This window comes from Ochotona curzoniae, unplaced genomic scaffold (assembly GCF_017591425.1).
Source record: "Ochotona curzoniae isolate NIBS_2020 unplaced genomic scaffold, NIBS_Ocur_1.0 scaffold_2453, whole genome shotgun sequence".
Classification (NCBI taxonomy): domain Eukaryota; kingdom Metazoa; phylum Chordata; class Mammalia; order Lagomorpha; family Ochotonidae; genus Ochotona; species Ochotona curzoniae.
Window position 1 is genome coordinate 37,903 of NW_024467094.1, and position 27,104 is coordinate 65,006.

Sequence of the window (27,104 nt, forward strand, 5' to 3'; positions counted from 1 at the left end):
GCCCGTTTCTCCCCAAACACAAATGGCACGCCTCTCCCTGGAAGAGCGGGAAGCAGGGCCCATGTGCGTGTCTCCCAGCAGGCTGTGAGGTGGACAAGGGGGCATGCTCAGGAGGGGAGCCCGTGCAGGCGGGCAGGGGCACTGTTGAGCGGCCTTCTGAGGAGGAACTCTTCTTGGTAGTGTTTCCCTGTGAAACAAACACTTGTGTCTGAAGAGCTGTCGCCAGGTCACCCGCCCCAGGTGTGGGCTCGGGGGGGCCTTGTCAGTCTGTGAGGGATGCAAAGGGGAGCCACGCACCCCGGGCACTGCAGCAGGTCCTGGTCCAGTCTCGGCAGTGCTGGGCAGGCTGCAGGGAGACCCCTTCCCTGAGGAACCTTACCAGTTATGCTGTGGGGAGAGCCTGGCTTGGCATGTCCACCTGACACCTGCTCCAGCTGGTGTGACAGGGGTCAAGCATCCGGGCCACCCTCCACTGCTTTCCCACGCACATCAGTAAGGAGCTGATTGCAAGTGGAGCAGCCGGGACTTGAACAGGTGTCAGCTTTACTCTCCATGCCACAAGGCCTGCCCCAAGTCTAACTTTCCTGGTAGTGATTTAAGAACCCACCTGAGTGCCTGTCCTGGCTCACAGCACCCCTGGGAAACTGCCTAAACCCTTCTGGCCTTCACTCCCTCAGCTGGGAAAGGGCAGCAGTCATGGTCTCAGAAGTTCACTGTGGGAGGGCTTAGCCCACCGCTGCCCTGTAGTAAGAAAAAGGTAAATGGGAGAACAGTGGCTCAACAGGTTAATCCTCCAACTGCAAAAGCCAGAATCCCGTATGGGCACTGGGTCCAGCCCAGCTGGCTTCATTTCCCATGCAGCTCATGGCCTGGGAAAGCAGCAGATGGCCCAAAGCCCTGGACTCTGCACCCACATGACTGACTCGCAAGAGTGAACCAGCAGATGCAAGATCCGTCTCCCCTTCTAACAGTAAATCTGACCTGCCTTTCCAGTAAGATGAAATCTTCAGTAGAGTATTCATCCATCTTAACGACAGAAAGGCAGAGAGAGGCTGATCTTCCATGCTGACTCACTTCCCAAAAGGTGACAACGCAGGCCTGGGCCAGGCACGCACAGGAGCCATCTTCCTAGGCACTTTAGCAGGAAACCGGATCAAGTGGAGCAACTAGGATTTGAACCAGTTCTCTGATACAGGATGCCGGCATTTCAAACAGCAGTTTAACCCACTGCACCAGAACACTGGCTTTCTAGAAATGACCTTTAAAAACGCAGAGCCTGTAGAAAGGACCCAGAGGAACACAAGTGCTTGCGTTCTTGAACCCGCACGGGATGCCCCGATGAGGCTCCTGGCTTGGGTCAGGCCCCACGCTGGCTGTAGCAGTCATGTGGGTATCTCAAGGCCTGTGTCCCTGCTTCCTGCAGGACTGTCGGCCTTCAGTGGACACCCTGCTGGTTGTGGATCCTTGTCCCCATGCCTGCTTGCTTGTCTGAGCTGCACTGGGGCCCAGGGTGGGCAGTCACACTCCCCATACCAAGGCCCACGGGGTGGCAGGGCACTGCCTTGCCCCTCTGCCTTCAGCTTGGCTTTCTGTCCCAGGGGGCAGGCCCGTGTCCCTGCGGAAGCTCTAGCTGACTCTGCAGGATACACTCCACGCCTGAGCTGAAGCCCACTGCTGGCTGGGGTGCAAGGCATGGCACATGTCACAGTGCCACCCTAGGTTGTTCCTGTCCACTTACTGGCTTGGGGAGACCACCCCCTGCAACAGTGGCTCCAACTCAGATGCTGTGTCACTGAGAGGAACACAGCATGGCTTCCAGATGCTTCCATGGAGGGAAAGAAGGTTCCCACTGGACTGCACAACCCACACATTCTCTGTGTGCTGTGGCATGCCCAGCGCTGAGCCCATGGCTGGGCTAGGTGCCTGGCGCCCCTGAGGAGGGCGCATCCACCAGGAGGGGCCGGTCTCAATGAGATGCAGTTTTATTATGAGAGGATAGACTACAAGCTGGGAGGGGGCATGGGACGCCAGGGGCTGCTCCAAGCACGGCACGATCAGGGCGAACTGTTCTTGGGGTGAGGAGCACACACGGTCACTGGGACTGGCAGGGGCACGGCACGTCACACGACGGAAAGCACGCGCAGTGAGCGGAATGTGAGAGCGGTGTGGGAGGTCTGGGGTCATGCGGAAGCAAGCCTGGCTCTGCTCCCTCCGGGTGCCTCAGGGCATTGCCAAGGGCGGGTCCACTCGTCTTGCTGGGAGATGCTGAGCACCTCAGAAACAGGTAATGACAGATGCCCAAGGGGCCTCCTGGCTCCCAGACACGGGTCAGCAACACAGGGCCCAGGACTGCCCCGCTGCAGAGCCCCAGGCCAGCACGTGGGCCTGACCACCCCGCACCTGGATACTCGGCAGGCAGGCCCTTCCAGAAGCATCCTGGAGGGTGCCTTTCCTTGCCAGAAGATGAGCTTGTGGCCTCGCTGAACGCAGGGAGATGAACTGGGAGATCAACCCGGCAAGTTCTCGCGGTGCAGGTGACAACGCTGCAGTCGCCAAGGGCACTCACTGGCCCTGCGCTGCCCACCCAGCCGGGGGCTCACCGCCCATTCTCTTCTGGCCTTTAGCTGAGGACACCTTCTGCAGCTTCAAATGTTTCAGAATCTGATCCGCGAGAAATGACGTGTTCATGCAAATCCTGGCCCCCGTAAGCACGGGACGCAGGCGGGTGCCGGCCTGGCTGCTTCACTCCCGCAGCAACACACGAGCGGCCTGGCGGCCACCCCAGCCACCAGCAACCCTGACCATGGACAGGACTGGGATATAAAACCAGGGGGGAAAAATCCAGGAAGGAGACCAATGGGACCACCCACCCACCCACCCACCCACCCACCAAACAGCAGACCCTGGGCCCAGAAGCTTCTGGAAGGGCAGCCATGAAGACAGCACCAAGTAGGAAGCAAAGCCCACGGGGAGGGCGGGGGAGCCACCACCCTGTGCACACAACCGGCCGCACTCGGTGCCCGAGGCTCTGCCATGGCCCATCACCATGGAAACAGAGGAGGGAGGGGTCGGGAAAGCCTATTTCTAGAAAACCCTGGACAGCACCAGCCAGCGCTTCCAACATGCAGGGAGTGTGACGCGGGCTGGTGGGAGCCCTGGGCCGTCTGTCCACTGTTGCGGATCCCTGGGTGTATGCGGCCGGGGCAGGGTGAGGGCACTGCAGGGACAGCCCACCCACATTGTGCCACTGCCGCGGCCACCCTGTGAAGATCCGGGTGCGGGGCCGCCTGCGAGGTCGCCGACGTGTGGCAGTCGTCCATCCTGGCCAGCCGTGGACGAGGCTACTCGTACTCCAGAAACTGCTTGTGGTAGAAGAGCAAGTACCTGGGGGGAAGAGACATGTGTGCTGGCCTGGCTCGGCAAGGACTCTCGCCGCCAGCTGCCTGCCATGGCTCTCCGAGGAGTGGTCCTCATGGCCACAGGCCCCCACCTGAAGCCCTCCCGCTCAGCTCCCAGCAGCTGGCTCTGCTGCAGGCCTGGCCTGGGCAGGACCCCAACTGGGGCATGGGAGAGATGGGTGCTGGTGTGCTGGGCCTGGCAGGGCCAAGTAGGCACTGCAAATGCTGGGAGGTGGCCAGGGAAGTGCCCCCAAGACCAGGGCAGCATCTACTGCAGAGTGAGACCCCACAGCCTGGGCCATCAGGCCATCTCCCCGAATGGTGCCATGGATGTGGGCAGCATGGGGCTTGGGGCTTGGGGCCCTCTTCCCTCCAGCCCCATGCCCGGGACGCACCCCTCACTGTCCAGCACGTCCTTGATGCTGGCCTTGGTGATGATGGCATCGTCACACTTGAACCACTGGTCCTTGTGCTGCCGGATGAAGCTGGTGTAGTGGCCACTCTCCAAGGTCCCCTGGTGGTTCACCACAGCAAACAGCGAGTACCTGGCAGTAGGCAGGCGGGGTGGTTGACTCCATGGCGGCACCTGTGTGCACTTCCCCTGTCCCCAGGAGCCCCGCCAGGGCCCAGGCTGGGAGGGTGCCCTCTCTGGGAGGGCAGGGACGACTCACTTGTTGTCGTTGTTGAGGCTGTCAGTGGGTGCCTGGTACTGCCCGTTCATCCTGCTTTCCTTGCTGGAACAAGCGGAGCTGCTCAGCACAGCTCGGAGGGGACACCAGCCCCGCCCCAACACCTGTACCCACGCCTGGCCACGTCTCCTGGTGCTTCCACCATGGTCCTCTCCCGAGGGGGTGTGGGCTGCTCAGGGAGAGTGCAGCTGAGACAGACTGTGGCTGAGTGCAGCCCCACCCCGGTGGGAAGTGCAAGGAGAACTCACCCCACCACAGTTAACACCACGTGGGCCGCGATGGCTTATGTCACAGCCTGCTAAGCCACCACCCCCGATGCTTACCGGTTCTAGTCCCGGCTGCACCACCTCCTATCTAGCTTTCTGCTTGTGGCCTGGAAAAGCAGCGGAGGATGGTTCAAACCTTGAGCCCCTGCACCCACGCGGGAGTTCTGGATGAGGCCACAAGCTCCTGGCTTCAGACTGGCCTAGCTCCAGCCACTGAGGCCATTTGGGGAACAAACCAGTGGACGGAAGATCTCCATCTCTCCCCCTCAGAGTTCCCTCTGTAACTCCCTTATGTAAAAATAAACCTCTTAGAGAACATAAAACTGAAAATAACAAAGAACTTGTGGAGGCCGTGGCTGGCCGCCAGCCACCCTCCCAGGCAGCCCGTGCCCACCTGGAGGCCATGAAGGGCGTCATGTCCAGCTCCAGGGGGAAGGACACATAGGTGGTGATCTTGCGCCGCAGCTTGGCCGAGTGCTCGAAGCGCTGCAGGTGGCCGGGGAAGGACAGGGTGAGGGCTGAGCGGGGGCTCCCTGAGCCGCCCCCGGCCACCCGGGGCAAGGGCACAAGGCAGAGCCCACATAGGTCGTATCGGGGGGACTCTGGGGGTACAGCAAGGGTGACCTATGGCAGCCTTCCACCGCAAGGCCAACCCGGCAGAGAGCAGCCAGGAGTCAGGAAGGGGCAGGCGCGGTGGCTCAGCAGGACAGCTAAGGCCTGCAGTGCCCGCAGCCCACATGGGCACTGGCCCAGTCTTGGCCATTGTGGCCATCTGGGAGTGCACCAGTCTCTTTGCTCTTCCTCTGTGACTTGGTGCACAGAAATTGGCCTCTCCCTCATCACTCTGCCGTTCAAGTAAGTAAATTAGGAAGGAAGAAAGAAAAATAGGCATGTGTGTTGGCTCAACTGACTAATCCTCTGCCTACAAGTGTCAGGATCCCATATCCGGGCTGCTCCACTTCCCATCCAGCTCCCTGCCTGTGGCCTGGGAAAGCAGTCGGGGACGGCCCAAAGCCTTGGGACCCTGCACCTGTGTGGGAGACCCCGAAGACGCTCCTGGCTCCTCCCAATTGGCTCAGCTCCGGCCGTTGTGGCCATCTGAGGAGTGAGCCTTCCCTCTGTAAATTTATTTTTTCAATATATATGAACATATATATATGTGGATAAGTCACAAAATAAATTGCAAAAGACAAAGCTGCTTGCAGCCTGCAAGGCCACTGGCTGTGATGGGGTATTTCGGTTTAAGCCCAAAGCTATGCCCGGCCAGGCGGCTGGAGGGAATCAGCTACCCCCTCCTCGCTCCCACTGCGCACTGAGGCCGGTGCACGCTGAGGGTGGCAGTGCGGGCCCAGACACTAGGGCCTTCTGTCCAGCCGTCAGACCTACTTTGAGATGGAAACAGGCCACGATGGGCAGCTTCTTCATGGTGAGCTGCTTGGTGGACTCCTGGTAGCTATGGCAACCGCTGCATTTGATCTTGGCGCTGCTACCCAGGTGCTCTGGCCTGGTGAATCTGCAGGACAGAGGTGGGGGCGGACGGCGGGGTAGTGGGGTAGCAGCGGGGAGGGAGATTCAAGGGAGGGTGTGACGTGCAGTTGGGGGCAGATGGCACCCACGGGCACTGGTATACGCTGGGAGCAAAGCAGGCCTGCCATCCCCTCCCACACCCACTGGTGAAAGCAAGCACTCAGGGCTGTGGCCAGACAGGGTCTGAGTGCGTCCACAAGGCACTCTACTCCGACGTCCCCACCAAGGCCCCTGCAGCTCTGAGTGGGAGCCATCCCCACTGTGAGTACTTTAATCACAGCGACAGCCAACAGAAGTGGCCCACGGGGGATGGGGTGGGGCCTTCAGGCTGCTTACCTACGCAAGCAGTCGGTGAGCGTGGTGGTCCCCGCCACATGGCTCTCCCCATTGACCACGCTGCCCTCGCTGCCCGGGCTCAGGGGCCAGAATGGCGTGGAGGAGCCGGGCAGGTCCAAGCTGATGTCCCAGAAGGGGTCGATGGTGGTGGAGACGCCGCTGGTGGGAAGGCGGGGAGGAAACAGGGAGGGAGAGGCATTGAGGTCCGCCCTGCACTCCTCTCACCTCACCCTGGAGCCCAAGGAGGACAGGTGGCCCCGGTGCGGATGGTCGGGAAGCGAGCTGCCCAAGCCAGGAGGTCATGCTGTTCCTTGGGGTTTTTTGAAGCCCGCTGATCCCAGGCCCTCGGATCCACCTTTTCCCTGGGCACTGCACATCCACCTCCCACTCCATTCCCACCACGGGACAGTGGAGACCCCAGAGTCTGCTCAGTACTGAGAGGGCCAGAGCCAGGCTCAGCAGCCCCTGCATGCACGCCGGCAGCCGCCCGGGGTTCCTTCTGCAGGATCAAACCCGTACTCGATCCGCTCCCCGCAGAGTGCGAGTGTCTGCCCACAGCCTCTGCCTAGGGCTTTAGTATACTGCACCAGCAGGTGCCACAGGTGCCCGCACACTTACTGGCAGACCTGGCAGGTGACGTCCGACTGCAGCCCCCCAGTGAAGATCTGGTCGATGATGCAGTTGCAATGGTTGGGGTTGTTGGCCTTCTTGCCATTGTCGTCACCTGGGGCAGCCCAGGGTGCTGGATCAGTGTCTGCGTCCCCAGGGCAGCCGGGTCCCCCAGAGCCTGGCATGGCTGAGCTTGGGCAACAGGTGTGTGCCGAGTGGGGCATCCTGGTGGCTGGGTATCCCCTCCCTCACACTCACCAAGACCCCTAGGCCTTGGCCCAGGCAGCCACAGGGCCTCCCTTCCTCACAGGACACTCGAGACTCCTTGTGTCCCAGTGTGGCCACACACTCCCAAGCAGGTCCCGCCTTTGTCTAACTGGCTGCGGCATCTGGGGACCTCAGAGTGTGGCTCTGTCCCGGGCTCTCTGTGCCTGCTACTCCTACTTGCCCTCTGAGATCACCCCATCCTGAGATGGGTCACAGAGATCAGAGGGCAACGTCAGAGCCCGTTTCCTCTTTTTAGAAAAAGTGCAGTGCATTGCAAACCCACGGGGTCTGACCTTAACCTGGCCCTCTGCCAGGTGCCTAACCCACCTTTGCAATGCCGGTGCAAGACGTCCAGAGCGGCGATGAGGAACTCATGAGCGTCCTGCTGCTCGTAGCCCGCCAGGTGGCGCGCGTGCGTCCACACCAGGTGCAGCAGCTTGTACGGGATGTGTGGGGACCGGTGTCCCGAGTAGAACTGCTCGGAGAGAAGAGGGCAAGCCCATGTGGCACAGCCATCCCCTGGGGACCCAGCTGCCCACTGCGGAGGCAGCTGTGCGGCCCTCACCAGCAAACCCTAACTCAGTTCCAGCTCCAGGGATTAGCCCAGCCCCCTCTGGCCACGGCAGGCACCTGGGGAATGAACCAGAGGAATGGAGCTAAGCCTGTCTCTCTCAATTAAAAAATAAAACAAAAATCACAGAAAATAGTATGAAAAAGATACAGGCCCGGCACAATGGCTTGACTGGCTAATTGTTCCACTGCATGCGCTGGGATCCCATACAGGCACAGGTTCATGTCTTAGCTACTCCACTTCCCATCCAGCTCCATGCCTGTGGCCTGGGAAAGCAGCAGAGGGCGGCCCAAAGCCTTGGGACCCAGCACCCGCGTGGGAGACCCGGAAGAAGCTCCTGGCTCCTGATGGGCTCAGCTCCAGCCATTTCAACCATTTGGGGAATAAACCAAAGGATGGAGGAACTCTTTTATTCAGCCCTTTAAATAGATAAAATTTAAAAAGGTAGGCATGGATTCCAAGCTTTTATTTATTTACAAGTCAGAGTTTGAGTGCGGAGGGGCAGAGAGATCTTCCACACATTCATTCATTCTCCAGGTGGCCGCAGATGCTGAGGCCTGCCCAGGCCAGCGCCAGGTGCCACGTCTGGGTGTGTCACACGTGGGTGCAGGGACCCAAGCACACAGAGCAGGCTGCTGGATTGGAAATGGAGCAGCCGGGACCCCAAGCACTACCAACAGGGCGCTGGCATAGCAAGCCGTGGCTTACTTCCGATGTCACAACACCAGCCCTCGACTGCAACACTTTGTGTGTCCAAATCAAACTGCCCTTACCGAATTTCCCATTAGCTTTCTGAAGCGTCTACATACCCCGTTGTTACTAGAAAGTCGCAGAGTTAGTCTTGCTCCTTTCTTGCTGGTTCCACCCAGGGGCTCCTGTGTCTGAGGCTGCCAGCGCTCCGTAGCTGCTGGGGCGAACCTGGCCCAGGGCCACATCCCGCAGGGAGCGGGGTGCCAACAGAAGTAGCGGCTGAATCCCCCACGTGTGCAGCTCTAGGCCCTGCTCCACTCTGTCATCAAGTACCTGCGCTGAGCTGAATCTGAGCAGCGAGTACAGCCCTGCTGCCACTGTGTTAGATGCGGCACAAACACGCACAGCAGGGGGAGGGGCGCCAGGCGCTGGCCCTCAGCTCCCAGGGAGCGCCTGCCCACGGCCCCGCAGCACGCACCTCCTGGAAGAGAGAGGACATCTCGCACACCAGGCAGGAGCTGGGGCTCTGCATCTCGCAGCGGTGCCGGTCGGACAGGAAGAAGTCGCGCAGCAGCGGCGTGTGGGTCAGCGCCTGCACGATGCAGTTCATGAAGCACGTGTTGCCCAGGTTGATGAGCCCCCGCAGACCTGCAGGGGGCAGCGCGGGCCGTCACTGCCACGCTGGCTTACAGGGCACGAGCCCCGCCACCCGCAGGACGTGCCTGCACTCACGCTCACTCACACACACACTCACAGGGCACGCGAAGCCTGGCAGCACTCACCCCACCCCCCCTAATCCCTTGGTTACTCAACGTAGGCCGGATCACCTAAGTGCCTTTTTCGTAATAGCAGGCCGTGTGAGATGGCTGGGTAGGGTGGCATGTGCTCGCGTGGGCAACTATCCCACACAGGGGTGCCTGGGATCCAGCTGCTGGCCAGGGCGCCCGGAGGCACCAGGTGGGACCCTTGCCAACTCCTGGCTCCCACCTGGCTCAGCCCTAGATGCCGCAGGCATTTCGGTTTTCTCTGCCCCTCCACCTTTCTCACACGCCGGCATTCCCCCCGACTGCAGCCCCTTCTCTGCTGGGCCCCACTCCGTGGCTGCCCTGCCCCCTATGGTGCAGATGGACGTGGCCTTTCTCCTTCAGCAGCCCCCCGCCCACCTGTGGTGCAGCTGGCTATAATGCCACCCTCCCCGCCCCGCCCACCTGTGGTGCAGCTGGCAGTGATGCCGCCCGCCCCGCCCACCTGTGGTGCAGCTGGCGGTGATGCCACCCTCCCCGCCCCGCCCACCTATGGTGCAGTTGGACGTGATCTTCCTCCTCTTCGGGTTGTGCTTCAGCAGCTCGAGCTCGCGCTTGGTCGGTTCCCAGGTGGAGAACTTCTCCCCGACTCCTAGGATGCACCCAAGGCCGGGTTTGAACACCAACACGTTTGGGATCAGAGAGCTGGGCGAGTGTTTGGGGTAGGGGTGAAGGAGCCCATGTGGGAGCCCCCCAATATGTGGGCCCCAGCTCCCTGCCACCACGTGGGAGACTCCTGGCTGTGGCCTGCTGGCCCTGACCATTGTGGGCACAAGAGGGAGGGACCGGGCTCTTTCTCCTTTGCATGGGCGCCATCAGCTGAGAACACTGCAGGGGGACGCGTGGGGGCTCCCACTGTGAGGCAGTGCAGGGGTGCCTGCGAGCTGCGTGGACCTGGCACCCACAGAACTGTGAACCAAAGACCTCTTGTCTTCCTGCTTCCCGGAGAGAGCGGCTCCCACTGCTGGCTGCTTCCACCAGGTGTGTTCCCTCTGGAAAGCATGCTGAGGGTGCTGGTGCGCCGGGACAGTGGGTAAGGCCGTCCCCTGAGGCGCCAGCATCCCATAGGGATGCTGGTTCAAGTCCTAGCTGCCCTGCTTCTGATCCAGCTTTCTGCTTGTGGCCTGGAAAAGCAGGGGAGGATGGCCAAGTGCTTGGACCCTGCACCCACGTGGGAGACCTGCAAGAAGTTACTGCAACTGGATTCCTCTGGATCTCTGTCAGTGTTTTTCTGCCTCTCTCTCTCTCTTTCTTTTCCTCCCTTCTCCCAGTTTCTTTAAGCCTAAGGTTTAAAAAAAAAAGGTGGGGCTGTGTGACACTGTCCAGCTCACTTGAGAGAGGACGCCTGTAACCTCTAGGCTGTCTGAAGCCTCCTGTGGTCAGGCTGACCGGGCCAGGGGCAGGTGCTCTTGGGGGATGGGATAGAGCGTGTGTGCACACGCGCCAAAAACACCCTGCGGTTCCGTGTGTGTGTACGCCGAGAACACCCTGTGGTTCCGTGTGTGTGTACCCCGAGAACACCTTGTGGTTCCCTGTGTGTGTACCCCGAGAACACCCTGCAGTTCCGTGTGTGTGTACGCCGAGAACACCCTGTGGTTCCGTGTGTGTGTACCCCGAGAACACCCTACAGTTCCGTGTGTGTGTACCCCGAGAACACCCTGTGGTTCCCTGTGTGTGTACCCCGAGAACACCCTGCGGTTCCGTGTGTGTGTACCCCGAGAACACCCTGTGGTTCCGTGTGTGTGTACGCCGAGAACACCCTGTAGTTCCCTGTGTGTGTACACCGAGAACACCCTGTGGTTCCCTGTGTGTGTACGCCGAGAACACCCTGTGGTTCCCTGTGTGTGTGTACCCCGAGAACACCCTGTGGTTCCCTGTGTGTGTGTACCCCGAGAACACCCTGTGGTTCCGTGTGTGTGTATCCCGAGAACACCCTGTGGTTCCGTGTGTGTGTACCCTGAGAACACCCTGTGGTTCCGTGTGTGTGTACCCCGAGAACACCCTGTGGTTCTGTGTGTGTGTACCCCGAGAACACCCTACAGTTCCGTGTATGTGTACCCTGAGAACACCCTGTGGTTCCGTGTGTGTACCCTGAGAACACCCTGTGGTTCTGTGTGTCTGCGACTCCTGGCTGGGAGAGCAGGGCTTCCGGGCGTTGCTACCCTGACACCAGTGCCTACAAATGAATGTTTCCAGCCCCATGGATGCTGAGACAGCGGCAGCAGCTCCCAGGGCAATGCCCGGTGTGCGCATGTGTCAGTCAGCAGAGGGCAAAAGGGCTCTGAGCCAGCCCAGGGAAACCCCAGCCGAGCAGCCGCAGCCAGAGGGACAGGCAGTGGAGGAGGGCCAGGGCACACTCCTGTTCGCCTTATGCCAGGCCCTGCGTTTCTCAGCCCCGGGTATGTAGGGCATCATGGAGAGGGAAGGGTCCCACGCGCGGGAGCCCCGCGCACCAGCACACCTTGTATCTTCCAGGCCTTCCGCTGCTCCTCCTTGGCAATGACCTCCATGTCCTTGTCGTAGATGTAGTCCTGACACAGGAAGCAGTAGACGCCGCCGTACATGAGGTCTATGGCTGCGGAGTGAAGGGCGGGGGGCTCAGCACTCGGGCGCACACACACGGCCACGCCTGCACGCAGGTGGGCGCACTGCCCCTCTGCTGTGCGCCCCACCCTGTTCTCCCTGTCCTAGCCAGCGGCCACCCGGGTTCCTGCTCCCTGTGTGTGAGACCCAGCTGAGGCTCCTGCTTGAACCTGGCTCAGCCCCAGCCATCTGGGGAGTGAGCCAGAAGATGGAGCGGCTCTAACTCTGCCTTTCAAGTAGATAGGGGAAAAAACCAAAGGCAAAGCTGACATTCAGCCTGACGATGGGGAGACTCAAATAACTAAAAATAGAAGTGAAACCCCTTACCGAGAGAACATTACGAACAACTGCACGCCAGCCCACACGGAACAATTAATTCCTGCAAACCCACAGTCCCCTCTACTGGCCCACGACAGGAGACTACTTCAGCACAGCCTTCAAACCCGTGGCTTCCGGGCGTCACACACACAGGTGACAGCGCCCCATCCCAACGCCTGCAACAAGGGGCTTCTGCCCGCTCTGCGAGGCCATGGCACAAGGACCGCTGGCAAATGCCCGTGCAAGCACGGAGCCAACGGTTCAAACACCAGTGGCACACCGAGGGGCAGGGCTCTGGGACAGCTGAACACAACACAACCAACCAGTCCAGCAGGATGGCGGGCCACAGGAAGACCCATCAACCGTCCTGCAGGACTGGCGGGATCCAGGAAAAGCAATCAACCAGGCAGACGGTCAGCTAACGCAGTGCAGTTGCAGAATGCACTCTCACCCATGCAAAGTGTCCTGCAAAACTCAACACGATAAAAACACTGCATGAAACAGGCATGCACAGGCATGTCCTCGACATGGTAACGGACATGAATAAAACCCCACAGTGGCAGAGCTTGGCAGGTTCATGGGCCGCTGCACCCCCCCGTTTGATGCTGGCTGGAGTCCTAGCTGTCCCACTTCCAGCCCAGCTCCCTGCTTGATGCACTTGGAGACAGCAGGCAACAGCCCAAGTCCGTGGGCCCCTGCCTCACACACAGCAAACCGAGAGGCAGATCCTGGCTCCCAACGGTGGCCCGGCTCAGCCCTGGCTGTGAGCAGCGTTTGGGAAGTGAATTAAAGCTTGGGTGATCAGTCCCTAGTATACCTTCTTTCTTCCTATATACATTTATGGGCCTGGTTCAACAGCCTAGTGGCTCAAGTCCTCATCCTGCACGCGCTAAGATCCCATCTGGGCACCGGTTCATATCCTGGCTGCTCCACTTCCCATCCGGCTCCCTACTTATGGCCTGAGAAAGCAGTTGAGATTTATTTATTTCTATTGGAAACGCAGATTTACAGAGGGAGAAAAAGATCTCCCATCTGCTGGCTCATTTCCCAAATAGCTGCAATAATGCTGGGGAGTGAATTTAGGTGGATGTGACCGAAACACGGCGTACAGAACTCGGACGAGCTCCGAATAGAGGGAATGCGATGTTGTGCCTGTGGACTGGGTTGGGGCTGGGTGGCGTCCACTGTACTTTCTGAGTTTAAAGTTACAGAACTCTGGGAACCACAATGGTGTGGTGCCTGCTTGGAGTCGGGTATGTGGCCCAGAGTGCCCAGACAGCACGGAGAAGAGAACCTTGCCTGGCAGGTTGAGAGGCTGGCGACGAGTGTGCCAGGGCCTGGTAAACAGGGTGGGGGGCGAGGGACTGGCAACGCACGGCCCACGCAGTGAGACCAGACCCCTGCCTCACAGCAGGTCCGGAGAGGCAAGCCCAACTGGCTCAGACAACTGAGGCACGCTGGCCAGTGCCGAGGCTCCGCCTCTCCAGGCTGGCGGCTCAAAATACAGATCTCTCTTCCTCACACACACTGATAACTGAAAATTACTCCCGCCCCGTGGGTGGGGAATCCGGGGGGTTCGGGTCCTCAGGCCCCCCTGCAAGGGGGTGGGTTGCTGGGTTCCTAAGTCCCAGGGGCGGGGAATCTGGAGGGGCACGGGCTGCCTGGCCCAGGTCTCTTGGCCTGCCTGCGAGGTGGCTGCAGGGTTCGTGAGCCCTGGGGACGGGGGATCCAGTGAGGCTTGGGACCCCTGGCCCGGGTCCTTGGGCTTGCCTGCAAGAACACGCCCTCCTCAGTGAAAAAGCCGGAGCAATGGACACAGGCCCTGATGCACACGGAGAACAGGGCAGCTCATTTGGTGCCGTAGCAGAAAAAGAGAACAGAACGAACTACCCCAGCCAATCGATGACAGCAAAAAAAACCTCGGTGAATGGAGACTCGAGGCTTCCTATGTCAGTCATTGGACACCGGGAGGGTGACGTCACCCTTGGATTGGGGAAATCGACAGCATTCCAGAACTATCCAAGCCCCTTGGAGCATGTCCACACGGAGCCCTGGGTCCATGTGAGGTGGCCGTTCCTCATCTACTGGACGTGTGCGGCTTCCCCCTCTATCTTCTTCCTTTCCCCAGAAACAACAAGAAGAAATGGCGAATTTGGAAACAATGAGTTCACCCAATTTTCCCTAAACCTCAATCCTTCCCATGCCGATTAACCATGTAATCATTGCAAAAACTAAAACAATTATTAAAATAAATGCAAAAAAAAAAGGGAAAAAGTACTCCCTCCCCCCGACAAAAAAACAACAGCTTCAGATTCAAATATTTGTTTCATGCAATAAAATGGTTCTTAAAGACAACAGCGCATAGGGTGAGGGAGCTAGCCGGGAAGCGGAGCAGATGGGACTTGAACCAGCGCCCCGATGGGATGCTGGCTTTGTAGGTGGCGGCTTTCCCTGCTCTCTCAAAGCAAACGTTACTGACACCTACTCATTCCAAGCAGCCAGGGGCCCACTGGTCAGTACGGTTGCCAGTGGGAGCCTACACTGCACACTTCTGCAGCGTGTTCGACTAGGCCTAATCCCTGTTCACCTGCAGCCCAGGCGGCCCACCGGCCAGGACCTGCCCACCATGCCCACAGGCAGCCCAGGCGGCCCACCGGCCAGGACCTGCCCACCACGACCACCAGCAGCCCAGGCGGTCCACCGGCCAGGACCTGCCCACCATGCCCACCATCAGCCCAGGCGGCCCACCGGCCAGGACCTGCCCACCATGCCCATAGGCAGCCCAGGCGGCCCACCGGCCAGGACCTGCCCACCACGACGATCGGCAGCCCAGGCGGCCCACCGGCCAGGACCTGCCCACCACGACGATCGGCAGCCCAGGCGGCCCACCGGCCAGGACCTGCCCACCATGCCCACAGGCAGCCCAGGCGGTCCACCGGCCAGGACCTGCCCACCACGACCACCAGCAGCCCAGGCGGCCCACCGGCCAGGACCTGCCCACCACGACCACCAGCAGCCCAGGCGGCCCACCGGCCAGGACCTACCCACCATGCCCACAGGCAGCCCAGGTGGCCCACCGGCCAGGACCTGCCCACCACGACCACCAGCAGCCCAGGCGGCCCACCGGCCAGGACCTGCCCACCATGCCCACAGGCAGCCCAGGCGGCCCACCGGCCAGGACCTGCCCACCACGACCACCAGCAGCCCAGGCGGCCCACCGGCCAGGACCTGCCCACCATGCCCACCATCAGCCCAGGCGGCCCACCGGCCAGGACCTGCCCACCATGCCCACAGGCAGCCCAGGCGGCCCACCGGCCAGGACCTGCCCACCATCTGCCCTCAACTGCTGAGAATCGAATTGGCATTGTGGCATAGCAGCTAAAGCTACTCTCTCTAACACTGGCTGCTCCACTTGCAATCCAGCTCCCTGCTAATGCTTTGGGGGGAAGCAGTGCCCACAGGAGAGACCTGGAAGAAGCTCCCGGCTCGGGCTTGGCCCAGTGCTGGCTGCTGCAAACATCTGACTTCCAAAACGTAACAAAAAAGTCAGCACCAGGCGCTGGCTAAGCCACTCTTCTGATGCTTGCATACCGGAATGGAGCTGCTCTGCCTCTGATCTGGCTCCCTGCTAATGTGCCTGGGAGGCCGCCGACCATGGCCCAGTGAGCCAGGAGACGCGGACGGGACTCCTGGCTCCCCCCGGTCCGGCGCTGGGCTGCTGTAGTCATCCAGCGAAGGGGGAGCACCTGCACGTCTCTGGGCCCTCCAGCACAGGCCTCCGGCACGCAGCCCGCTGGGGAAGGCACAGTGCGCAGGGGGCTCACCCAGGTTGTGGCGCTTGGACTTGGCGTGCTCATGGATGTGCTTCTTGGTGAAGCAGCCGAAGAAGACGCAGTAGAGGCAGGAGTGCAGCCGGTTCAGGTGCACGCCACACACGTGGCACACGCACGACTTGGCCTGAAATGCAGAGAAGGCACCTTAGTGAGCCACGAGCCGCACGAGCCAGGGCTGCAGCTCACACCCACAGGCGCTCTGGACCTGGGGTGTGCTGCTGGGAGAATCCAGACTCCAGAGTGGGGACTGGCGACTTACAACGGCACACAGGTTGCCCCAACACTGGCGGGGCTGGGAGGTGGGGTTGTGAGGGGTTCCCCCAGGCAGTTCTGGAAGGACCTGGCAGCAGTAACAGGGCGAATAAACTCTTCACCTTTGATGAAGAATCACAGAGTACCCACAGACGTGTGCACGCACACACCCCCACACACGTGTACACACAGGTACACACTCCGTCTTCAGCTTGTCATGGGAGGATTTCTGCTAATAAACAGAGTAGGAATAACAAATACACATAATGTTCAATTAAAAAAAAAGATTTACTGATTTGAAAGGCAGAGTGATGAGGGAGAGAGATCAAGATCTTTCGTTCCCTGGTCTCTGCAAAGGACCACAGGAGCCTGGGACTGCATCCGGCTCTCCCACGTGGGCAAACACTGGGGCGGGCTTCCGCTGCTCTCCCCTAGAGGGCGCTGCGGTCACAAGCCACAGACACTGCCATCCCCGAACCACCTTTTTCCGTGTAAAACTGGTGACAAGACTCAGGCACGGTCTTGCCAAAGTGCTGAGCGTGGACCCAGTACCCACCAGTGGATCAACATGCCATGGCATCGCACGACTGAATGCTCTCCCCCCACGTGATGGATGAGACGCTGCTGGACACGCCTGTGCCCGAGCCCTGGCCACTCCACTTCAGACCCACCCGCTGCTCTCGCACACACTGGGAGGCGGCAGCCGAGGACTGGGAGGCTGGGTCCCTGGCCACTCACGGGGAAAACCGTGGTGGCTGTGGGGCATGTTAAAATCCAACCAGCAGATGGGAACTCTCCCACACCGTCACTCGAGTTCTGTGTGTGCGTGTGTGAATGTGACTCAGAGTGAGTGTCTCGCTTGCTGCGCCTTTCAAATAAACTCAGAAAATGAAGGATAAGCAGACGGCACAACAGATGGTAATGCTGTATAAAAGCCAGCTCGAGTTGGAAGTGAGCTGTGGCTCCGTGGACGGGCCCGAGGGGGCAGCCTGACTCCTACAGCCTTCACTGGGTCGGCTCTGCAACAGGAGGGCCCACCGAGCCCAAGCGGAGCTGTGCACGCGGGCCATCTGGCTGCACATGCCAAGAGAGCCACCACGGGGGCCGTGGAGGACTGGGCACGGAGCTGAGAGCTCTGCGGAATTCTATGGAACAAACGTTACCCCCTTAGGAGGTGTGACCTCCACAGATCGTCCGTGAGAGAACAGACTGCGAGTGGGAAGCAAGGTGGGAGAAGATCGGGGTCCGGAGGGGGCTCCCCACCGGGCAGGAGCTGTCACTGTGCATGTCACTGTCACCGGGCATGTCACTGTGGTGGCATTCAGACCACTGGGCCAGGGTGCCCAGAGGGGGAGGCGTCCCTGAGCGGTCGGGTAAGGAGAAGGTCCTGTGAGGGCCCAGCAGGGACTCACGGCCGGCATTAGCAGGTTAGCTTCCTGCTTGGGACACCACACTCTGCATCTGAGAGTCAGGTCCAATGTCAGTCCCAGCTGCTCCCTCTGGAACCTGGCTCTCCGGATCTCCCGCTCGAGGATCTGGACGTACCTGGGAAAGCACTGGAAAACTGCCCCAGTGCTTGGGCTTCTGCAGCCGCGGGAGGGAGGGGGAGCCAGCTGCAGTTCCTGGCTCCTGGCTTTGGATCAGCTCAGCTCCAGCAGTTGTGCCCACTTGGGGATTGGACCAGGGGATGGATGGAAGCCCTGTTCCTCTGCCTTTCAAATCAGTCAAACTTTAGGATGAAGAAGAGCCGGGGAGCCAGGCATGTGAACCACAACCTCTGCTCCATCGGCTGCTTTTGGCTGATGGGCGGGGCACAGCGTGGCCTGATGAACTCTGGGGACAGGGGGTATCAAATTACGGCCTAGGGACGTTCATGGATAAAGCCACCATACGTGCAGGTGAGGAATGAATCCTGAGGGACACTCAATGACAGGGCCACTGTACTTGCAGGCAAGCGAGGGGACTGAGACCTGGACCTGGTGGTTTGGAGGGGGAGAGACCAGAAGATCTTTATGGGTCAGATAGATTCCCCAGCCCTTCTGGGAGTCCCGAGATGGACTTGTTAGCACAGAACATGCCGGCCCACATGAAAGCTCGGGCTGGGGGCCTGTCTAGCAGGGCTAGATCCCAGTACCTGACTGTCAAATCACGGGACAGGTCACATCAGGCAGAGCCATGACACTAACCAGGTCCGGGGTGGGGGTGAGGTAGATTCTGTGGGGGACAAGTGGGCCCAACCCTGTGGAAATACAAGTCCCGCTGGTTAAACAGCTGGGGTGGTGATGGGCTGAACTAGGTGTGATCACAGAATCACAGAACACTCAAAGGTACAGGGGCCGAGAACAAGCTGGGCAGGTCCAGGCTGCAGCACCCGCATGTGCATCCTAAAACAGGGTGTGGGGCAGGCCGCGTTGCAACATCCACCAGCTCATACAAAGGTCAAGATGGAGGGGCAGGCTATGCTGGGCAAGGGCCTAGCACCCGCTCGAGCAGTGAGATCTGGGTTTGGGAATGGGCTGAGTGGGGGAACCTGGGAAACTCCCCTATAGGTCATAGCTCCCACTGGTGAGCATGTGATCCAGACCTGGGAGTTGGGCAAGCTGGGCAGGTAGCTCCATCCATTGGCAAGCGTGTGGGTTGGTTTTGGAATGGGGCAAACTGGGCAGGGCTGAGTAAACCTTAGCTCACTGGCAAGTGCAGAAACCAGGCTGGAGTGCAGGTCATGCCAGACTGGGCAGGGCCAAATGCCAGCATCTGTCAGCGAGAGTTGGGATTGGGGACAGCCGGGTCAGGAAAAGGCCAAGACAGGTGAGGGACTGCATCAAGCTAGGTCAGAGCAAGCACTGGCACATGCAAGACCTTCGGCTGGGTACAGACCTGGCTGGGGAGCTAAGGGTTGTGGCTCCCGCTGTGAGTGTGAGGGACAGAGTGGGGGCTGCTGTCTGGTCTGGACACGGTTGCAGTGTCCCTCAGCACAAGTGTGGACTGGATCTGGGCATGCCCGGCTTGGCCAGGCTGTAACACCCAACAGTAACAACCGGACGGAAGATCTTCCTCTCTGTCTCTCCTCTCTGTATATCCGCCTTTCCAATAAAAATAAATCTTTAAAAAAAAAAAAAAAAAAAGAACCATGACAGGGAGCAGTCCAGACCAGGCCAGGCCAGCGAATGGTACCTACCGGCATGTATTTGGCTCAGGTCTGGGGCAACCAGGCTGGGCCAGTTCACATCACCCATTGGTGAATCTGGATGACAGAATGGAGTGTGGGTCAAGCCTTGTTGGGTGGCAACACAACCCAGTTCACATGGGGGCCAGGACTGGGGGCAGGATGGGCTGGGCTAGGCTGTAGCCCCCACCAGCATGAGCTCGAATTAGGGGTGGGCTGGGCTTTGCCAGGCTGTATCACCCACTGGCAAATGGGTGAGGTGAGGCGGGTCATGCCAACCTGGGCCACAGCACCCAACCAGCACACATGAGACCAAGGGGAAAGGGGGCAAACCCAGTAGGGAGGCTGTGTGGACCACCACTCCCACTGGAGAGCGTGTGTTGGGATGGGGGCAGACCAGGCTGGGTTGACTGTTCCTACTGGTGCATGCATAAGCCAGAGTGGGTGTGGGTTGGTAAGGCTCTGCCGCAGCATCGGATGGAAGATGCTGGCACAGGGGGCAAATTCTGTCAAGTTAAACCGCAGAAGCACCTAGAGAGTGCAAGAGAATGTAGAAGCAATGGTCTTACCTACTTTCCTTTAGCCCGTGACCCCTTGCACCCTAATCATCTATGTAAAAATCATCAAAAAATTTTTCTTAATTAAAAAAAAAAAAAAAAAAAAAAAAAAGAGCCCGGGATCAGATTCTCCCATGGGCCTTGAACAATGCTGCTCCATTAACACCCCGTGCTGGCTGCCTGGCCTGGGTGCTGCCCAGGACATGCTCGGTGCGCACCTGGCACGGCCGCCGTGGCACCAGATGCACGTGGCTGCGATCCCTCCTGCCACAGTGCCTGCTGCTGAGCCAGGAGCCACTCTCCCCGGAACGCTGAGCAGGGACCAGTGCGGCGGGGCCATGTCTCAGCAGGCACACGTCTTTCTGGCTGACGCGGGCAGGTGGCAGTGGTGGCAATGCTCACTCTGCAGTGTGGCTCTGAGGGCCTGCCAGCAGGGCCCGTGGCTTCGCTCCTGCAGCTCCTGGGGAGCACCTGGGCATTAAACACCATTCTTCCTGAGTCAAGTAGACCAGGATCCCACGCAGCAGGTGGGCAAGGCTCAGTGCTTGAAACAACCAGGTACCAATGCAAGAGGCAGCTCCAGTGTTAAGAATTCTCTCTCTCAAACAAACAAGCCAAAAAAACCAAAAAATCTCTGTGGGCCCAGCGTGGTAGCCTAGTGGCGAAGTATGCGCTCTGCACGTGCCAGGATCCCATACGGGTGCCGGTTCTAATCCCAGCTGCTCCACTTCCCATCCAGCTCCCTGCTTGTGGCCTTGGGATCCTGCAACTGCATGGGAGACCTGGAGGAAGTTCCTGGATCCTGGCTTTGGATCTGCGCAGCACCGGCTGTTGTAGCCACTTGGGGAGTGAATCATCAGATGGAAGATCTTCCTCTCTGTCTCTCTTCCTCTCTCTATATACTTGACTTTGGAATAAAGATAAGTAAGTCTTAAAAAAAAAGAAAGATAAATAAATCCTAAGAAAAAAGTTCTTTTTATGTTCCCAGCACTGTGGCACAGTGGGTAAAGCTGCCACCTGTGACACTGGCATCACATACGGACACCAATTCAAGTCCCAGCTGCTCCACGTCCCATCCAGCTCCCTGCTAATGCACCTGGGAAAGCGGTGGAGGATGGTCCAAGCCCTTGGGGCCCTCGGGCCCTGCACCCACATGGAAGCCTGCATGAAGTTCAGCCTGGTCCTGTTCTGGCTGTTGCTACCATTTTGGGGAGTGAACCAGCGGAAGGAAAACCTCTCTCCCATCTTTCACTCTTTTTGTAACTGTCTTTCAGACAAATACAATAAATATTGTGGCCTTGCAGCAACCGCTGACGTGGCTGCAGGCGACCCTGAATCCACCGCAGACAGGCAGACAAGCCGATGCCTACCCAGGGCACTGGAGGCGAGGGGCTGGATCTGCCCGGAACAGGAGGGGCCACAGGAGCCAGTTACGTCACCGGCCTGGTGGGATTCCAGCCGACCAATGACACACCTAAACGGACATTCCTTACGTAATTGGGGCACAGACTGCCCCTTTGCCAGCCCACGTGTCCAGAGGAGCATAAAATTCCTTAATACATATCTCAACTGTCCTTTTCACTTCGTCCTCTCCGCTCTGCGCGAAGGGGGCCCGGGAGTGGAGTTTCCCATAATGCTTCTGTTACAACTATGGACAACTTGCGGATATTATTCCGCCAGCGGGACACGGCAGCCTGGCCACTGGCGCCCGTTTCCCAGGCCACATATGGCCCCGTGGCACTCATCACTGTAGATCCAGTGAAAGTAACGCTTGCAGGAAGGCAAACCGCACGCGTTCTCTTTGGCGACTTTTCTAGAAGCTCAGGATACTTTCCCACCACCAGGAACTCTTATGCAAGGGGAGAGACAGCTGTGAAAATTCACTTTGTACAGACCCTCTTCCCCTCAACATGAACTTGCAGGATGCTGTGTTTGTAAGGAGCCGCCAGGACACCTGAGAGCCCATTCCATGCCACTGCTCCTGCCAGGCCTACAGCCCTCCCAGAGCTGCTCACACGGGCAGCACCCCCTCCCTGTTCTTGTCTCTCTGGCAGCCTCTGCTGCAAGGAAAAGGCTCGAAGGTCACTTCTGGCCCTCAAGACCAACCATCCCCCTTTCCATCCAAGCCTCTGGCCGCCCATCACATCAGGACCGCATAAGGCAGCCTTCAGAGCCTGCTCAGGAGGTCAACCCAAGGCTGACCTGGCCTCCAGCCGGACTGCCACTCTACTGGAAATACAGGGCAGGGGTAAAAGATAACTTAGAGGGCATGACGGTTTGGCACAGCAGGCTAAGCTATAACTGGCAAGACTGGCATCCCATGTGGGTGTTGGTTTGGGTCATGGTCACTCTGCTTCCATCCCCCTCACCTGCTGATGCATCATGTGGGGGGCAGTGGAGGATGGCCCAAGCCCTTGGACCCCTGCCCCCATGTGGGGATGCAGACAGAGCTCCAGGCTCTTGGCTCAGCCAGCCCTGGCTGCTGCAACCACTTGGGGGATGAACCGAACCAGCGGATAGAAGGTTTTTCCCTCACTGTCATTCTGCCTTTCAAATAAACTAAAAATGTCAAAACATTTTGAACTTGCACCATTTCTGCCATCAGCAAAATTCAGACTGTGGGAAAGTTAGTAAGTCAAAAGGCCCAAGCTTTTCAAAGCCAAATTGTAAGAACTCTCCCATCCATCCACCCACCCACCCATCTATTAGAGGGGTGAGAAGAAAAGCTTTACAGTAACACACTTGAAACCATCAGTACAAGGCCGGTGCTGTGGCACGGGACGTACAGTGCAGGCATCTCCCGTGACTGCTCGGCTCGGGAAAGCAGCAGAAGGCAGCCACATGCTTGGGCTCCTGCAGCCACACAGGAAACCCAGAAGGAGCTGCTGCCTCACACCAGCCCAGCACTGACTGCTGTGGTCACTTGGGGCCTGAACCAGTGCGTGCAAGATCCCTCTCTCTGTAACTCTGCCTTTTAAATAATTAAATAAATCTTAAAAACAAACAAACAAGAAAAAACCAGGGCCCGGTATTGTGGTCTAACCGGTTAAGCTGCCATCATCCCACATGGGGCCAGTTTGAATTCCAGCTGCTCCACTTTATCCAGCGCCCTGCGAGTGGTTGGGCTCTCGCACAGGATGAGTTCCTGGCGGAAGCCTGGGTTAGCCCAGGGTCATGGCAGCCAGTGGCCTGTGTCTTGGGAGGCAGCTGGTAGGGGCTTTGGGCTTGGGCCCCTCCCTGCCGCCTGCTCCAGCCCCAGCAGTTGCTGCAGCCATTGGGCAATGAGCGTGTGATGGCGGCTCTCCGCCAGCTGCATCCCTGCTGAGCGGGAATGTGGGCAGCCCAACAGAACCTTAGCGCTCTCCCTCTCTTTTTGTTTAAGTATGTATTTATTTTTATAAAAAGGCAGATCAGATTTACAGATAGGAGGAGAGACAGAAAGATCTTCTGTCTGCTGGTTCACTCCCCAAGTGGCAGCAATGGCTGGAGCCGAGCCAATCCAAAGATAAGAGCCAGGTCTCCCACATGGGCGCAGGGTCTCAAGGCATCGGGCTGTCCTTGACTGCTTTCCCAGGCCACAAACCAGTGCCCACATGGGATCCGGGCACTTGTGAGACTAAGATTTAGCCATTGAGCCAATCCCTATCACTTTAACCGACACACCCACCTTCCCAGGGCGCACCAGCCTCCTGGGGACCATCCCACTCCACAGCTCACAGTGTCAGGGTCTCCACTCCCAGAGGCACTGCTTTTGTTGTGTCGTTCATGGGCAACTCTCTGGTACACTTGTGATGGACATTTCTCCATAGAGGGCACACTGGGGTAAGAGCAAGGTCTCCGACCCACAGTGCAGCTGGCCAGAAAATGCAGGCGCCTGGCAGCACACCCCGCAGTATCCGTTCCCAGAAATGCATCCCCAGAGCCCCGCCTTGAGACAGCAACACTGAAGCCATTTCCCACGTAAACCCACCTCCCCTTCCACACGGAACAGCCCTAGAACCGAAGCAGAGGCCACCTCCTTGGCCTGGCCCCCGAACCAACACCCCCAAAACTCACAATCTGGGAGCCAGACTGGTGGTTGTAGGCACTCTTTTGAACCTCAACCACCCGTCTCGGTTTTTTGCCTTTACACACCCCCTGCCCCGGGCCCATGCATCCCTAGGGTTCCTCCAGATTAAAGCGCACAGTGGACCGAGTCCACTCCGGCCTGCAGCAAATCAAGGCCCTGGCAGAAAGCTCTGGCCAGACCCGCTCCCTTCTCACAAGGGAATGCCAGGCTCCCATTCCAGCTGTCCCACTGGGAGACACCTGCTCTTTACAAGCCGCCAGAGGGCTGGGGAATACCCAGGTGCCTCCACCAACTCCCCCACCAGGGCAGGTCCGCAAGCCACGTGGAGCCTGCACCTTCTTCAGAAACACGCCCACCGCTTCCCATGCTGAGGGGGACAGATCCAGGACAGTGCCCTCCAGCCCCTCCCCAGCCCCAGCCCAGGCGCTTTCTCTTCTCTCTAGCCCTCCCCTCCTCCATCAAAAACACTCCGCTAAGGACAGGAAAGCAGCCTGACCGCTGCCGCGGTCGACACCTGTCCCGCAGCAACAAAGTGCGCTTTGCAAGAACATTCTAAGTGCGGTAGGTACCAAAAGTCACAACTGCAGAATTCTTAGAGATGAGGGACAGGGGAAGACACTCTACCAGGGCCGGCAGCTGGGCCAGCCCTCTGTCAGCAACACCGACATCCCACACGGGTTCCAGCTCATGCTCCAGCAGCTGCATTTTCTTGTCTTTTTCAAGATTTACTTATGTTCTCCATTTCCAGGTGCTGATGAAGTCTGACCCCAAAGAGCAGTGCTCCCCTCTCCCGCAGACACAGGAGAAAAAGTGAAAAATCGAAACTTCAGTACCCTAATCAGAGGCCCACATGGGCATGCAGCCCACTCAACTATATAAATATTAAAAATAAAATCTAGGGCCCGGCGGCGTGCCCTAGCGGCTAAAGTCCTCGCCTGAACGCACCAGGATCCCATATGGGCGCCAGTTCCAATCCCGGCAGCTCCACTTTCCATCCAGCTCCCTGCTTGTGGCCTGGGAAAGCAGACGAGGACGGCCCAAAGCCTTTGGGACCCTGCACCTGTGTGAGATACACAGAAGAAGTTCCTGGATCCTGGCTTCAGATCGGCATAGCATCGGGCGTTGCGCTTACTTGGGGAGTGAATCATCGGACGGAAGATCTTCCTCTCTGTCTCTGCTCCTCTCTGTGTATCTGACTTTCCAATAAATAAATAAATAAATCTTAAAAAAAAAATCTAGAAAAAATACCAGAGAATGTATTTATTTTATTTGAAGGAGTTACTGAGGGAGGGAGGGAGCGATCTTCCATCTGCTGGACCATTCCCAAATGGATGTAAAATGACAGGACCTGTGTCAGTCCAAAGCCAGGAGCCAGGAGCTTCTTCCAGGTCTCCCACGCGGGTGCAGGGTCCCAAGGCTTTGGGCCGTCCTCACTGCTTTCCCAGGCCACAAGCAGGGAGCTGGATGGGGAGTGGAGCTGCTGGGACCAGAACTGATGCCTATCTGGGATGCCTTGCTAACAGAGGATCAGCCAGCTGCTCCACTTCTGCTCCAGCTCCCTGCTAATGCGCCTGGGAAAGCAGTGACCGATGCTGACCCGGTACCCACGTGGGAGACCTGAAGGAAGTTCCTGGCTTTGGACGGGCTCAGCTCCAGCCACTGTGGGTGTGAACCAGCAGATGGATGGTCTCCGTGTCTCTCCTTCTCTCTCTGTAAAACCACCTTTTAAGTAAGAAACACATCTTTAGAATTCGCCGGCCCCTAAAAGTGTTTTAGTGTAAGTGGTCCCAAGCAGCTGGCGTCAGGCTCCTGCCCTTTCTCCACCAGCCAGCCTTGAAGGGGCAAGACCTCGGTCGCATTCAAAACCTGTCACGGGGTATGACAAAAGCCCATCTCTCCTGAGACGTCAACACTTAACTGACATGCCAACCTCCCAGGGCACTCGGGTTTTCTCACAGAGATGGCTTCTCAAAGCTCTTTCCCCAGAGCGCCACAGAGGAGGGTCCTGCGGGCGCGACCCCCCAGGCCCTGCCCAACCAGCCACCCGGAAGTGGCTTCACTTTCCAACCAACCAGCAAAACAACCAGAGCAATGCAACTTCTTCCTTAGGCAAGCCGACTCTCGGACTCCAGGAAAGGAGAAGGAGGGAGACGTTCCCCACACCAAGCGTCTTCACAGCCCCTCCCCAGAAACTGAGAACTGGCCTCTAGCTCCCCGCGGTGCGCTCCTATACCCACAGTCACCAGACCGCTCCATTTTAGGGTGCTCATTTGCAAGACTTCCGCTCTGCTGCTGACAGGGACCCCGACCGGCTTCCGATTTCAGTCCATTCCCCAACCAATACTGATCAACAACAACAAAGGGACGCAGCGCGAACCCTCCCTGCCATTCTCAACCAAGTGTCACCCCATCCAGAGGCGCCACTGCAAAACAGCGCTGCAAGGTAGCAAAGAAACGCATCCCGGGCCAGGACGACTTAAAAAAAAAAAAATGACATTGTTTCCAGAATGCCAACACACTAACCGGTTACGACTTCGTGGGGGTGGGGGGAAGGCAACGCGCGAGACACGGGGCACCACCTCCTGCGCCCCACTCGCTCCTTCTCCAGGAGGAGGCCACTAGGGGCAGAAAGGCGAAATCCCCACCTTCTCGGGCCGCCACGCAACCGCCCAGCGGGTCTCCCCACGCACCCAGGCTGGGGTGCAGCGTGCGGGCACCCGCACAGGCCAGACCTGCGACGCGCGGGACCCCCGGGCCCACCCACCGCCCCAGCCCTGGCGGACGTGGGGGTGTCTCCCTGGGGCTCCAGCAGACCCGCCCCTCCCCAGTCGCGGTGGCCAGGGGTCCCCGGTGCGCGGACTGCCCCGACAGGGCCCAGGGCACGGGGAGGGTCCCCTGGCCGCTCCCGCAGGCGCGCGCACGGCCTCCGCGCCCCGGGGCACGTCCGCACCTTGCGTTTGCGGGCCTCGGCCGTGCCGCTCCACACGAAGCACTGGTAGATGGCGCGCAGGTTCTGCTTCCAGTTGTCCACCTTGAAGCTGCCCAGGTGCGGGCAGCCCGACGGCGCCACGGCCAGCTCGGCATCCATGGCTTCGGCCTCGGGCTCCGGCCGGGACACCATGGCGGGAGGCAGGGCCCGGCCGCGCACCGGGGGCGGCGGGGGTGGCGGC

The 27,104-nt window shown here is 59.1% G+C and overlaps 1 protein-coding gene across 1 annotated transcript; it reads right to left on the bottom strand.

Annotated features, from left to right (window-relative positions):
• Positions 1 to 2,891: 2,891 nt before the first annotated feature.
• Positions 2,892 to 27,104, bottom strand: LOC121170159 (ubiquitin carboxyl-terminal hydrolase 22). The gene is made up of 13 exons (XM_041001121.1): positions 26,885 to 27,104; positions 15,882 to 16,014; positions 11,618 to 11,731; positions 9,647 to 9,748; positions 8,832 to 9,001; positions 7,420 to 7,567; positions 6,835 to 6,940; positions 6,217 to 6,375; positions 5,740 to 5,866; positions 4,748 to 4,839; positions 4,070 to 4,132; positions 3,794 to 3,943; positions 2,892 to 3,384 (listed from the first exon to the last, which is right to left on the bottom strand). The coding sequence occupies exons 1-13, from the start codon at positions 27,053 to 27,055 to the stop codon at positions 3,342 to 3,344; spliced, it is 1,578 nt and encodes a 525-aa protein (XP_040857055.1). The 5' UTR covers positions 27,056 to 27,104; the 3' UTR covers positions 2,892 to 3,341.

Coding starts and splice junctions, on each gene's coding strand:
- LOC121170159 (XM_041001121.1), bottom strand. CDS start 27,055: ATGGTGTCCCGGCCGGAGCCCGAGGCCGAAGCCATGGATGCCGAGCTG. Junction 11,732..15,881: donor GTCCAAGCGCCACAACCTGG/GTGAGCCCCCTG, acceptor TTCACTCCGCAG/CCATAGACCTCATGTACGGC. Junction 4,840..5,739: donor TGGCCTGTTTCCATCTCAAA/GTAGGTCTGACG, acceptor GGCCACCTGCAG/CGCTTCGAGCACTCGGCCAA.